General features: G+C 41.7%; 1 protein-coding gene across 1 annotated transcript; it reads right to left on the bottom strand.

The window, feature by feature from the left end:
- Window positions 1-808: 808 nt before the first annotated feature.
- On the bottom strand, window positions 809-15,028 carry LOC103356749 (coiled-coil domain-containing protein 172). The gene is made up of 8 exons (XM_008281011.1): window positions 14,950-15,028; window positions 13,795-13,880; window positions 12,121-12,237; window positions 10,848-11,013; window positions 9,754-9,855; window positions 9,069-9,171; window positions 1,048-1,135; window positions 809-844 (listed from the first exon to the last, which is right to left on the bottom strand). The coding sequence occupies exons 1-8, from the start codon at window positions 15,026-15,028 to the stop codon at window positions 809-811; spliced, it is 777 nt and encodes a 258-aa protein (XP_008279233.1).
- Window positions 15,029-15,445: the final 417 nt, after the last annotated feature.

Below are 15,445 nucleotides of genomic sequence, written 5' to 3'. Positions count from 1 at the left end.
CTCTGTGACAACCAGATCTTGATTGTGAGCCAGGTGTTGCTTTCTGCTGAATGGGTGCAAATCCCTGCAGCCACAGTCCAAATATCTGGTGGAAATGTCCTTTATTATTGCCCACAGTTTTGGAATTACACGAATCACACACGCATGTCTCCGACTTCACATGCTTTTGGTCATTTAGTGTTGATTTCTCTGCAGCTTCAACACTTTCACTTGAAAATACTAAATTACACACAAAAAAATAATAACTGTGAAGTCATTATCTTACATGCAAAGTGTGTTTCCATGGTGTTCGATGCCAATGGAGCATGCAGAACGCGCCACAGATTATAGCAATGTTATCATTTGTACACTAGAGGGCAGCATAGAATCACGTTTAGGTGACACTCTTTGCATTTGTGTGAAAGTGGGCGCACAAGTTCCATTTTAAAAATCAGTAGTTATAATTAAAACAACTACTTGTACAAATAAAAGGATTGAAATGACGCTAAAGTCCACACGTTTTTATTATTATTGGGTTTTTTTTCAGGTTTTCCAGTCATGAGTGTACAGATTAAGGTTTTTTTTGGAGACACACAGGACGGAGGTTTCATGCAAAGTAAATATTAAACACCAACTAATCCTAACATAAAGCAAAGGCCTGCATTTGACTAAATATTATGACAAGTTCAGTTTATATTCCTGCCGTGTTTATTCCTTCCTGTCTTGTCTCTCCTTCTTCTTTCCGTCTATTCATCAGCATGTTTGTTTTCTAACATCAGAGCCTAACGGTGAACAAAGGTCACCTTCCTCTGTCATCGTGGTGTCACCGCTAATGCTGCTCACTCTCCTGGCTGCCGTCCAGCTTCTGCAAATAAAAGAAAAAGCTGAATGAAAGCCCACAAAGACATCACTCGAGAACGACGGCGAATACGAATGAGCTCCTTTTCCTATGGCCATGTTACGAAAATGAATACTGATGTGCCGCATTCAAAACTTATTATTTTTCGGAGCGACGTGCGGGATATGAAAGCCTGTTTTATTAGGATTGTTTATAACGGAGCAACTTACTGCCTGCAGGAGCTGAATTTCTGAGCTGAGAGCTTCTCGCAGACGCTCGAGTTCCCCTTCTTTGTGCATCTCCAGCTCTTTTCTCAGCCTTGCAAACAAATGAAACCGGCGTCAAAAACCGAAACAGTGGCAGCAGGAAAAACTTATGAAAGAGCAATTTGTAAAGAGGAGCGTTTTTGGGTGCGGATATAAAAGTTTTAAACCCGGTGATGTTATTTTCTTACCTGGGAAAATGAAGCCTGCTATTGTGTTTGCATCCCTGTGTTTCATTTCTACCTTGTTGCTGTGTTTCATCACTGCAAATAAAACTGAATGAAACCAGATTTCACAGCAGAATTCCAGATGGTGGTGGCACAGAACGGAGGACGAACAAAACACCGCAGCCACATTATTATAATAGTGAAGTCTGAGTTTATGTAAGTGGTGGAATACATTCAGAGAGAGGTGCTGCACGAAAACATGAAAAGAAATATCCCAAACTACAAAACTACTGGACATATTGGGGGTTATAGTTCACCTATAGGACACATGTGCGTTACTTTTTTGACTGTTGGAAGTTGCGATCGACCAGACATGGTGACTTAAGTGACATTTTGCTTGACCTTTAAGGGATCGTTTGGCTTCTTTTAAATGAGATTTTGTGAGGTAATTGTCTATACTCAGTTAATTATCTACAGTAGGTGGCAGTTGGAGAACGGCACAAAAGCTGAGTGATGAAGTGCTGCTGCAAAAAAAACAAATCAGCATTCGTTTAAAGCGTACGCTGCTTTGTGATATTTTCCCCTCTCCGGCATTAAACGTCCCTTTCTGACATTGAACTGATGCTTTGTGACTGTTTGCCTCATTTGGATGCAACTCTAACGTCACCTGACTCTCACAGACAGTTTGTTTGGATCTGAACTAACATCTGAAGTCACACGAGGACTGAGCGAGCGGTCAGCAACCTCTGAGGGTTTGAATGACTGTTTTTGCCAATCGAGTCAATAAAGAGAACTCAGATCGATTGAACGGCTCACAAGCAGTTCCATCCATCACCTCTCCACCTTAATCCTCACTATGGTGGGCTGGAGTCTATCCCAGCTGACTCAGAGTGAAGGCAGGTTCACCTGGACAGGTAACCAGTCTATCACAGGGCTACACTTAGAGACAGACAACCAAGCACACTCACATTCACACCTACGGACAATTTACAATCACCAATTAACCTCAGCATGTTTCTGGACTGTGGGAGGAAGCCGGAGAACCCGGAGAGAACCCACGCTGCACGGGGAGAACATGGAGACTCCACGCAGGAAGATCCCGGGTGTCCTCACCGGGACGCCAACCGGCGACCTTCTAGCTGTGAGGTGATGGTGCTGACCACCGCGCACCACGGTGGCAAGAAAACAAATTCAGATTTACTGATTTAGACACATGTTAGGTTGTGAACATCGTTTTGATGCAACACAGTCATGTTGCACCAACTTGTCATTAACTTGACTATTTAACTTCTCCACCTTTCTGCAGAAAACAACCGCAGAACAACTTTTCCTAACAGTTTGAGCGACATCACTTTCAGAAACATTTCATTTTCATATTGTCAATGTAATGTGTGAGACTCCATCACCATGAGTGATGTCACTAAATGGTTTGCTCTTCTATTCCAGTCCTATTTCAGCTGACATGTTATTTCATTATTGTATTGAACTTAAATCGTATTTCTACCTTTAGACGTTGCATTTATTCTCACGCTACGTCATTTTGTTTTGTTTTTTCTGAGCAATAAGAAGAAGAATTACCTTCAGGATCAATAAAGGTTTAACTTATCTTATACTGTGTGGGATTCAAACTCAAATTTCTGCGTTAGTTAGTTTAAAAACTAAACTCAAGTTGAGGTAACTTTATGAAATGGTCCCGATAGCTTATTTTTTCTCCACCTTGTTGGATTTCTAGTCCCCTCTGCTACCTGGTAAACACTAGATCAACTTAATTTCTTAATAATCTTCTAACTTGTGTTCATATCTATGGCAAATTAAGTACATGACACTTAAACAATCCTTTAAAATAACTATTTTTATGAGGAATCAACTTAAAAACTACCAATAATTGCTAGTGCTAGTGTATAAGTGCTAGTTAAAGCTAATGTGGGTAGCTCAGTAGAGTTCGTTGGTTGAACGTAGTTTCATTAGAAGTTCTCAGAACTCAAGAAAGATTGACGCAAACTGTTCTTTTATGTTTTTTGTCAAACCCTCCTTTCAGAGTGAATGCTGGTCACCCTGTCAAACTCGGGGCGTGTCCACCGCTAACTACTGAAGGCTCATAATAAGTTTCCCTAATGCAAATCCACTTTACTATCCCTTTAAACACGCTGCTTTCCACCCCTTGCATCATTATGCGACCTTTGTGGAACACCTGTTGAGCAGCCAGACTGAAGCAACTGTTGCACCTGATAAAAGTACCGGGACAGGCTGAGCGGTAATCCCGCCGCGCGAATGCAGAGCGTGCACCCCGTGGGTTAAATGGCACGACTGAAGGAGGCAAAGACGCTCGGTGTGTAATCAAAATCGTTCACCAGACTGTTGCTCTAACAAGCCGCCGCCTGCTCCCCGGTGCTGCGTGTTTGGCGCCTGCCACTGGGGGCTTCGCTGCACGGGGGTGAAGATACACAGAAAGCCCCGCGGGACAAATTACTGAGCTTAGAACCAACTGACAGCGATAAATCAAGTGTAAAAATTTCTCTCACACTGAAATCATCCAATTGGAACATTCTCAAAGGCTGCTTGGTAGCTTTCAAGTATGTTCACGACGAGGAAGCGACAGACGCATCGACTGAAACAACATTTTGAGCTCAGCTTCGATCATGTTAAACACACATCTCACTCCGGTTACGGCCCGGTGGCGGCGGCGGCGCGTATAAATCCTCCAGAGCTGGTATTCGGCTTATCTCTGCTCCAGCCTGGTGTTTACACTGCACATGCACATGCATACCTTCATTTCGGATCATTACAGTCGTAACCGCGGGCTGTGACGTGTGCGACAGCTTCATAAAGCTTCTGAGAAAGCACACAGCTGATGCACACAGTCGTGCTATAAATGCGTCATTTTTATATTTGCGTAAATTTTTTTGCCAAGAAAGGAAACGCTGTTTTGCCTGTAAGCGCTCTACCAGCTCTTCTACTGCCAGAGATCCAACAATAATCATGTATATTCAATACAAAAAACACACAAGGTGATTTTATACACAGTACGCCATGAAAAACACACCGAGAAGTGAGCAGAAATATGAAATTTATGACCACTATTACTCCTCTGTTCCAGATTACGAGCGCTCTCGTGGCAGCAAACTAAACATTTCACACTATAATTTCATAAAAGTACGATTGCGTTACCCGGTTTGGTTTGTATCTGTACTTTGATCGACGCTGCGCCTCGGCTGTGATTGAACAGTTACGGCGGGAGCGTGAAGGATCTATTCCGAGCTACACGTGAATCGAAGACGAGCCACCTCTTTTCTCCTTTTATTGGAAGTTAATGAAACAATAAACCAGCTCGATCTAAAATTGCATTCTCACAACGCCGGTGTTTCAAACTTTACGCTTCTCCGTTGGAACGTACAAATCAGATTTTTAAAGGTGACGTTTCTAGCAGCGAAGCGCTCGTTTGGCATTATTCTTTTTGGATATGGGTGGTCTCTGCAGGCTTTTATTGGATTCCCGCAGAACGATGACATCTTTAAATGAGCCCTCACAAATAATTTAACAGTAATATGTCAGCGGAGAAAACCCCGCGCATCAGAAAACGCTCAATCCCGAGCACGCCGGCTGAATATTCCAGGTGCCTCTCTATTGTGTGACAGGGAACAATCTGCACCGGCAGCCGTCCCCGTTTTGCACACTGAACACTTTTTAAACGACTGTAGCACTCATTCAAATTGACACGCATTCAATTTCCAACAATCAATGAGCAGAGAGTTAAATATGCGTTTTAAGAGACGCTGCGGCGGCCCGGAGACAGGATTGATGGTTTTCGGTTCAGAATGGATGATCATAAGAGAGACTGAGAGGGGAGGCCCCTCTCCGCCGAAGCCGCATCCTCAGCACTTCCTGAGGCTAATAAGCCCGGCGGTAATGAAGGACCTCGTATGTTTAACGAGGTTGATGGATGAACAGGACATGCAACACACATGCATGATTTAAGGCGAGCGAAGGGAGACCAGAGGACGGTAGAAATAGAAATGCCTAACGGATGAGAGCGAAGGCAAGGATTATGACGTGTGCATTTTATCCTAATGAGCCTTTACAAAGTGCGCTCGGGAAAGAATTAACAAACACATGCTTAAAATTTAACAAAATCCATCATGTGGGTAAGTCTGGGGATTCGTCAATCGCTTCACATCCATAGTATCGTAGAGAAGACATTATCCAAAGTAGTGGCATCAGCAACAACAATGACCCGTCCTTCCTGGAACACTATTGATCTCCAGTCTTTAATTAAATAAAGGAAGTCTCTTTGTGTGGAAACAAGGTGGATCAGCGCTCTCAACTAGAGGAGATCTTCTACATTTGATTCATATTCCACGTAGACGTCGCTCCCTGTGTGTGTTTATTGTTTTGCCTTCAGAAACTCAGATCTACGGGTATAAACAATGTGCAGGCGTGTAGCTGCTGGTGTTTTACTGCATTTCTTGGAAATCAGATCTAACTGTCAAAGGTGCAGCTTTTAACTATGCAGATTTATTGCAGAAGAATATAATTAAGTGATATTAGTATATATGAACAAACGGAGACGCATAGCGAATGCACACAGGGCACAAAGGGTCACCGATTAGCAGAGGAAGATGAAAACAGTGTGAATCGTATTCTATGGCGTCTTACAGTCACCAGTCCAAACCCATATCTCACAGGACTTCACAGACTTATATAGATTTTACTCATTAGCAATTATTTACATTGCAAAACAGAATTCAGCAAAAATAAGCCACCACAGCATGAGGCCTAAAACAGCAACAGCTCGTCTTCTCTGGGAAACCAGCAGTATACGGAGAGGAGACGCCGTTAGTTGTATAGCTCATTCAAAAACAACCAAAGTCGACCCAAAGTGCTTCCCGTTCAACGGATCAACAATACAAATATACAGGACTTCCAAAGTAAAATCAGGAGGATATGAAAGGTCTGATAACTTGAATAAATAAAACATATATTATGGTCTGCAGTGGAAAGATGAAAAACATCCGTGTAAGAGGCTGACACGTATTGGCAAGAAGAAAATGAAAAATTAAGTTTAAAAAAAGACAAAGAAAAGACGATGGAACTGCAAAGTTACTGGACGAGACAGAACCAAAAGCAAGAGGTAGAAGGTGAGCCTGTAAATTAGCCAGACAGGATTTAATGTTTGACTGATCCAGAGTCGGGATGCAGTCAATGATCAAAAGCCTCGAGGTGCTGAGTGGACGACTGAAGGGAGCAGAGCTGTGACGCTGACCTGCGTGACCTCGGGGCAGAATATGGATTTAACACATCGGTAATGTTTAGTGGAGCTAAACCATTAAGGGCTTTAAAGACAAACAGTAAAATTTTAAAATCGATTCAGTATTTCACTGATAACCGGTAAGCAAATGAGGCCTGACTGGAGCGATGTGCCGGCTGATGCATCGCGGAGGCCTTGGGGCTTTAAAGGAGCTGGCAGCTTCCAGAATAGATGGTGGATGGGGTTCTTTTTATTTTACATCGAGAAGCAACCGCGTCCACAATGTCCTACGCTGGATGACAGAATAGATGCCAAAGTGACTATGCAGACGCTGAAGGTGGTGTTTTCAAGATCAGACCTGATATAAAAAAAACTAAAACGCTCTTCTGCTGCCCTAAAATGAGAGTTAACTGCACTTAAGTTGAATTATAGGTTCAAATTCATCTTATAAGTTGTTGAAGTGTAAAACCAGCTGATCTAAAACAGCTAAACTTGAGAAAATCTGAAGTCAAATCAACTTATTAACACAGATACCAGTTACAGACTGACTTTCTTTTCCTTTCACATCTTCTCAGTTTAGAGTCTCTTCTTCATTGAACGTTAGGAACTCAACTATTTAAGCCATTTCTGACTGTTAACGTGAGATGAACTAGTCTATTATACAAATGTATTCAGGGTGAATTCAGTACTAACCTCTGTCAAGGTTAGAATTGTTTTGATTATTGCAAAAAGAAAGAAGCAGGACTTAAATTAACAGATAATCAGCAAGTTTCCAGCATGTCTGCTTTCTCTAGCTAGAAAAACAAGAGTCTGTGGGGAGTTTTAACTCTAAAAATGTATCCTGGGATGTTTGCTTATATGCTAGTGTTGTTTCTGATGAGCTTAATTTCATGACTTGGGTGAATTTGGTTCTTCATTTGAAGTGAAAATGACTCAAGATAGATAAATAAATATGTTTCTGATCCTTTGCAGGGCATTACTTTGTCAGAGCTACAATCACAGTCGAGAGTTCACGCCTGACACTAAGCGTAAAACACTTCCTGGCACGACAATTACTCCCAGAAGTACTGATACGTGGTAGATTTACATATTTGTAATATGTAATGTGCCAAATATACAGCAAATTAAACAGGCAGTGTGCAACAAGACAAAAACTGGTGTTTTTAGGTTCTAAAGTGGTCTGAAAATAAATATCTGACCATTTTTTTAGCCAAATTCAAAAACTCACATTTAGCAAACTAAGAAACAGAAGCTGATCTGACTGAATGCCTTCGCAGTGGACATTTAAGTAAAGTACAGTGGTAATTTTAATGTTTATTTTGTGATTGTTTTGTTGTGTTGATTTGTAGATGTGTGCCGCTGCCTTTCTAGGCCAAGTCACGCTTGTGAAAGAGGTTTTGATCTCTACGGGTCTTTTATCTGGTTAAATAAAGGTCAAATTTAAAAAAATGTCGTAACCAGAGACAAACATGATGAGGCAACTACGTCTGATAAACGCGTGGCAAAAGTTTCCCTCGAGGAAGTGTTATGAGTTGCATTTTTTAAAGTTTTAATGCACCTCTGAGGTGCAGAGAAGATGGATCTGTACAGCTCCTTCAAAGAGCGCTATCAATTCTCTGCTGCTTCGTTGTTGCGACACGCGCACACGTAAGCGTGTGGAAGGATGTTCGGGTTCCTCCGTAAATGCTTAGTTTACCATTTCCCAGTTAAAGCGTGATGTATGATTCCACTAAAACCCAAAACTGTATTTATTTGCTGGCGAGTCGCTGGATAAGCATTCAGTGTAAATGCCCCTCATTCATTTTCCTTTACAAACCTCCTTGTATCAATCACATTAGCCTCCGTCTCTCTCTTTTTATTTTTTCCCTCCACTTGTTGACTAAATGAAATACGCTGCAGATCAAAGCCTTAATTAAGCCAAATGGTCTTAATGCTCTGTTATTTACACTTCTACATTTGGACTCCAGCCAGGAGGATAAAGAGAATGAAACACAGACAGGAGCTGGGCTTACTGGTCCATTCAGCGTTTCTCACAGTATTATTCGGCTCTGCTCTTCGTAAATAACACCTTTTATCTGATGGGCTGTGCACTGTGTTTCTCTCCTCAGTGCTTTTCTAAGTGCATTTAACATTGTAGGAGTGACTGCAGCAATTAGAGCTACAACTGAGATGGATTTTTATCAGTTATACTAAAGAAAAACCACAGGGTTGTGTTTTTGCACAACAACAGGCCCTCTGACAGCCTTCACAAGACACAAAATCCTCAACTAATTAAACATCACAGCTGCTCGGCGAGTAATATTTAAAACACCGGGAAGCTCTACGGAAGCCTCTGCGAAATAACAACGTTAATGAACTGCTAAACAGCCCGCTGCTGTGTTTACATTTTGTTTTGTTCCATTTTCTCCTTTTGCGTTTTATTTGCTTTTATTTCCCCGCGGCGTCGGCGGCCGTCTCGTGGGGATTGTGCTCTGTGACATGATGTAATTTGCCAGTAACTAAGACTCCGTGTACTGTGTCTGTGCGTCCGAGTGAATAAACCTCCGTCTGCAGCCACTCAGCGATCCGGTACTCACCGCAGACAGGTGCTGTCAGCGAGAGGCTTCTGACTGACAAACTGGCTCTCCGATCGCAGAGATTCTGTCACTGCTTCAGCCGCACTCAGCTGCCGACCCAAGTCTGCAGTCAAGAGGAATAAATCAAACGGTAAATGGCTTCGCTCAAACAAGACAGACGCGTACTGTATGTGCATTGTTGAGATGTTTGCTGAGCCAGTGGGACGGGGTTTGGATTATACAGTAAAACCCTGGGAGGCTCTAACCTTTCCCACTGACATCCCAGACAGGGTTTTATCTTCAGTCCAGTACGTTTAGCATCACATCGGGTTAGTCCTTTTTGTTACAAACACACTTAAACCTGATTCTTTTGAACTCATTAGGTATACTGTGGAGCCCCTTTAACACAGATTTACATGTTTGTTCAGCATCATCAGTGACCTGCATTCCAACCAAACCATGGAGCCAGAATCCGACATGTTTATATTCAACATCTGGGCTCAAGATTCAACCGTCTTGGCAGCAAAGTTGAATTTTAAAAGTCTCCTATAGGCTGTGTGGATGAATCTGAAACAACAAAGGGCCCTAAAATGCTTTTAAAAAACTGCCTGCAGTCACTTTGTGGTGTAAGAGGTGAAGAAGCAGTTTTGCATTTGCGCTTCCAGACACCCCGTTATCTGATTTAAAGCGAGCTTGTGCGGCTCACCTTTGTGCACGCCGTCCAGGCCCTGTAGCTCCAGCAGCAGCGCTCGTTTCTCCTCCTCCATGCGGCTCGTGTGACTGTTCCCGCAGCTCATCGACTCCATCTCTGACGGAAAGAAGAACAGATTTCAGTTTGGCTTCAGCATCGATTGAATTATAAGCACCAGAAGTGCTGAACTTTATATTGAGTTTCTCTCTGCTCAACAATGCAAAAGTTTTTTTCTTTTTTCTTGCAGAAGGTGCAATGTGGGCATTTTCAGAATTCACTTTTAAGTGTACAAACAGAGAATGCTGTTCTCTTGAGTTGGGCTATAACACATAAGACAACGATTAAGATTTGTACCCTCAATCTAGTGACAAGTGCATCATACCGCATTTTATAATCCAATGAAGCACACAGGAATGTCTACAACAATCACAGAATAACGTCTCTTGTGAGCGCGAGCTGCGCAGAATTTAAATATAATAATAAAGTGAAGCAGCTTTGAACTCATATGAACTCTGTAGGTTGGTTTGTGAGGACTGTAAAGAAGCAGATTCTGGACTCAACACATTCTAGGACTACATGTGAGAAACTAGCTTCTTTCATCGTATTCTGTTAGCAGATACCTCGGCACGCTGTCAGGAAACATCCGAGCACAAACACTTGTAGCTTTCAAGCTCAAATCACCTCCGTTTTAACTAAGCATCGCTTCCCGAGTGCCTTTCTTGATTTTTATTCGTCTAGACAGATTCTGAAGCACTGAAGATTTTTTTTTTGTTTCCAATTCAATAAAATGTTCTTTTTCCAAAACCTTCCACCTTCTGTTATTCTCTTCTCCATACAGCGTCCCTGCTGTAACTATACAATCATATAGTAGCAGCGATTCGGTTTCACCTCGTTCAGCATTGAATCCAGTTACTGAGTTCAGGTGAATGGATTTACATCACATTGCTATAAACATCATTCTAATCCATCGCTTTGTGCTGCTCCGTATTTTACCAGCTTCTACTGTACAATACAGGAAGAAATTACTAATGATGTTGAACTGAGCAGTCACATCTGCATTACATAACTTCTGTCTGCTCTGACAACAGTACAATAAAGTGTTTTATGACCTTTGTATAATGATTCCACCTCCCTCTCCAGGTCCAGGAGCTCAGTGTGCGTTTGGCTCTCAAACACTGTCTCTCTGTTCCCCCGAAGACTGAAGTCACTGTTGAACCTTGAGATCTCTTGAAGGAAGTTTTCCTCTTCTTCTTTAGACTCCCTCTTTATCTTGGCCTGGCATGCAAAGGAGGATCATTGCCCTACAATAATACAGCTGCTTGTAACCCCATAGACTCGTACAACTACTGCAACTACTGCAGGCAAACAGTGATAAAAATATGAAAAACAATCTGGATCCCTCAGTAAAGAGCTTCATATGTGCTCTTTCATGCACTTATGCTTTTAAATAAACACAAAGTTATAGTGATCAGCTAAAATATAGCTTTGAAGGAACGTCCAGGCGCTGACACAATCGGTTGATTGACGAAACAGAACACGGTCTAAAAGCTGTTCACAAGGAAAAAGAACAACCATTTGCTGTTTTTTTACTTCTGCAAAGAGCATCTGATCTTCTCTGTTTCATATCGCTGCACATTTATTCCCTTTAGGGTCTCAAACAAGCACTTTTTTAAAAATATCTTCTTTGGTTCTGGGACAGTTTTTCATTTTAAACACTAAATGATAAATAATGTTTATCGTGGACACTACAAAATAGATTGGAGCTGACCAGGTATCCATACTGCACACAGCCCACTGAGGCCATCTCTGACCAGAACACAGACGATCTGTGAGGCTGCCCCGAGTCCCGGTGAGATAAATTAGTCTATTATACAAACGCAGGAGTGAATTCAATACATATTTGTTTTGATTATTATGAAAAGAAATAATTTCATTTAACAAAGGTACACGTTTTCTCAAACTACAAAAAAAACAACAAAAAAAACAAGAGTCTCGTCTCTGGCAGGTTTTAGCTCTCAAAATGCTTCCTGGGAAGTCTGGTAGTTCAGTTTCTTAGAAGCTTGATTTAATAAGTGGAGTGAGCTCTCTGCTGCTGAACCCATCCTTCAAGTCAAAGGGCTCAAGATAAATAGAAAGTCACATATTCCAAAGAAATAACAAGCATTTGCTGGTTTTTGCATCTACGAAGAGCATCTGGTCTTTTCTGCTTCATATCAATGTAAATGTAATCCCTTCAGGATCTTAAACAAGCATTTTAAAATCATCATGTTGGGTTCTGGGATGTTGGGATGGAGAGTTTTTCATTTTACAGACCACTATGATCTATAGAGCGCATAGCCAGCGTGATCTGAAATGTAAATATTGATTCAGGCTTCAACCCACCAGACTTTCTTCGAGGTGGCTCTTCTGGCAGAGCAGCTCCTCGACTTGCTTCAACAGCTGGTCTTCACATTTCTTCGTCAGATTGTGCTGCAGCTTCATCGCAGACAACTGCTGGACCTGCAGCACAACGATAATTCAAGATCTGACAGACAGATGTACAAAGAGAGGGATGCTACAGTTAAATGTGAGAGAAAAAAAAGAGATAAGATGGAAGTTTGACGAGTGGGAACCTGGGCATGTTGTACAAGACGATAACAACCAAACACTGGCAGCTTCTTCAACAACAAGTTTCTTTTTTAGCGTACCTGTGCCACTAACTTTCAGGCTTTTCTCATTTCGTGCTCCCTCCTGCTCTGTAATTATACACTGAACCCTTACAGAAGGAAAATTGCCAAATTATACAGGAAGGTAAAGTTTTGCCTTGGGCTCGACTTTCTGTACAGTTTCAGTCTCTTAGTGGAGCTGTCAGGGAGGCAGCCGGTTTATTGTTTCTTATGTGGCAGCGGAGAAGCGCAGTCCGTTTTCAGTAGGCACAATCAGCTTCCAAGTTTTCTAAACACTGTAATTATCTTAAGACAGCTCTCATAAACTGTGAGACGGTACATCATGAGAGCTGTAAACACGCCGGGCGGTAAACACACCCTGCATTTCTGTGTGATGTAAACAATTTCAATGTTCCATCCCACGGAGGCAGAAATTCTATTCCTGCCATGCGGCCTCGTGCAGATGATACCCAGCCGGACACGGCGTTGGATTCGGCACCTCTTCCAATTAGCAATTTGCTCTTTTGATCGGATGTCCACTTTCACCGGCACAGGAAGAAGTTGGCAATAATTCTGAAAGGTCAACAAGGTTTGACATCATATCTCACACATGCTAAAAGGTTTCACTAATGTTATCCGGAGGAAATTAGCCATTGATTTTACAGTGGCACTCGCAATCGATCGCTGATGAAACGAATGGCGGAGATTAAGCGTTTTAAATCATAAAGCAGATCAGCTCATCAATATGCCAATATGCACTTCTTTGGCTCATGTGTCACTGCCACTTGTACGCTGCCCCCCAGAGCTAACACAGTTATGACCAAGAGTTTGCATTTGTTATCTCTTTCTGTTTACATTTTAGGAGAAAGTATTGCTCAGTTTTATAAAGGCATCCTATCAGGTTATTAGCAAAATGATATATTTCCTTCCGGCCTCGTAAAATATTAACTGGTGCCTCCTATATGATGTTACTATTCCTGGTGCAAGATGCCCAGAAGAACACTTATCTACAGGCATAGTTCACAGTCAATTCAAATGATATGACACCAAGGAAATGAACACCAGGCCGTGCAAACATCAAGCTACTCGACCGTAAATCACCTGCGCCATCAAACAGGCAGGTATTTACGCTCTGAAATGTAAGAAAACGGGCCAATGTGCTCCGTAACCAACCAAAAGCAATTACAGCTGGTCAGTGAATATTTGGTAAAAAACTGATGGAAACCATCAAAGTGCACAATTAATGGGTTTGAACTTCAAGCAACCTCTTGATAAGAACTTCAAGGAGCCTGCCCAGATATATGTCATCTATTGAAACATGCTTTAAACACTGTCATGCTTTCTCTATGTTTGTTTTTCACACATTAGTAGCAAATAAAGAGCGAACAACCAACATGTGATGCAGCCTCACCTTTCTATCAAGCTCCTCACTCGTCTTTTCATACTTCTCAGTGGCGCTCTTGATCTTGTCATTGCACCTGATGATGGCTACTTTAACTAAAATAAAGGGAAATGATTAGCTAGTAACCAGCACTGAATATTTTCTGAATAGCCCTGGATGTCAAAAATAAGACCGATGAAACAAAAATAGCCCTAGATCTATTTATCTTTCATTCTGAGCATCAAAGTCCTCCAAAATAATTGATCACAAACACAAGAAGCCGATGCTTTGGGTTCTTTTTTGTGTTATTCAAGCAGCAGATCTCCTTCACACTACTTGACACTCACACATTTTCAACGAGCGCTCAAAAGGCAGCGCACCGATTACAGAACTCGTTATTGTCGGTATCTGAATTCACTAAAGCAGACTTGAAGGCTGTGGATATAAGAGACTTTCAAAAAAACAAGAAGAAGGATGAAGACAATGAGGTGCGGGTGAGACAGGAGGAGGGAAAGGAAGAAGCCGATCATTGACGGGGTTTTCAGTGGTTTCTATCAGACAGCAGATCCAATCTGATTGCTATGAATGATCTATTTTGGGTGCTGTCTTGTGGGACTTCACGGGTGAAATTGTTCACCTCACCTGGACCTGCATCTCTTCTTCGAGACTACTTAAAGGCTTGATCACCCAAATTACTGTTAAACATTATTTTAACAAATGAAATCAGCATAAATAACCTTTAAGATCGTCCAATTTCATTCCAGCTGGAAGCTAACATGAGCAACTCTGATCTAGCACAGTGGTTTTGTCACAAGATTATAGCTGTAAACCATCATAAACAGACTAAATCCAAGACACACAGCTAAAGAACTACTCCTCTAGCTATCCTGTACACATAGAAAGAAAGCTTTATGGTGTTTTTTACTTTGAGCAAAGTGTCTTACCCTTAATATGAATTTTACCAACACTTAAAAGTTGTGCAATTATCAGTTTATGATCTTTGGGCTAATTCCCCCAATGACACTAAATTAGTGTGTATAAATATAACTTTACTCCCAAGAAATAACCTAGTGTTAAGTTTATGTTAAAAAAATAGCAAGCTAGCATAGTAGCTTTAGCCGCTAGCTAGTACTAGCTGAAATGTAGCAGAGCAACTACAAAAATAAAAAATAAAAATAACCCTACCATCTTTTAATTTCTGTGTCTGTTCAGCTAACTGCTGCTCGGTTAGAAGGATTTGTTGTAAGAGTGTGTTTAAACTCATTTGGGCTAAACAGCTGGTTAAAGTAAGTAGTGAATGAAGTTAGCTAGTTAGCGCCTACTAACTAACTCAGCTAGCTGGCCGACGTGCCTCTGACGCAGCTGTTAAAAATAATCGGACTTTACGGCTCCGCCCCATCATGCACCGCGGCTGACAACGGACGGTTTGTTTGTTCTACGTACATACATCTGTGATCGCTAATATCGTTGCGTTTTTCATTTGTTCTACTTTAAGAACGCCGAAACGTTCGCAGGCGCAGTTTGGTAAAACATTTCTGTAAAAAATGCCGAAAAAACCCCCACTATAATCAAGTTAGGTAGCTAGCTAGCTGCTCATGTCCCGGATGTAGCGTCTGCTAACGGCTAGCTAGCCTCACAGTCACTGTCAAGATCAACCAACAGAGAGAAAAATTAAAGGCAG

The sequence above is a fragment of the Stegastes partitus genome, unplaced genomic scaffold, assembly GCF_000690725.1.
Source record: "Stegastes partitus isolate 25-593 unplaced genomic scaffold, Stegastes_partitus-1.0.2 Scaffold219, whole genome shotgun sequence".
NCBI classification, from domain to species: Eukaryota; Metazoa; Chordata; class Actinopteri; family Pomacentridae; genus Stegastes; species Stegastes partitus.
The sequence above is the reverse complement of the archived record's forward strand: the minus strand, read 5'-3'. Positions and strand labels throughout refer to the sequence as shown.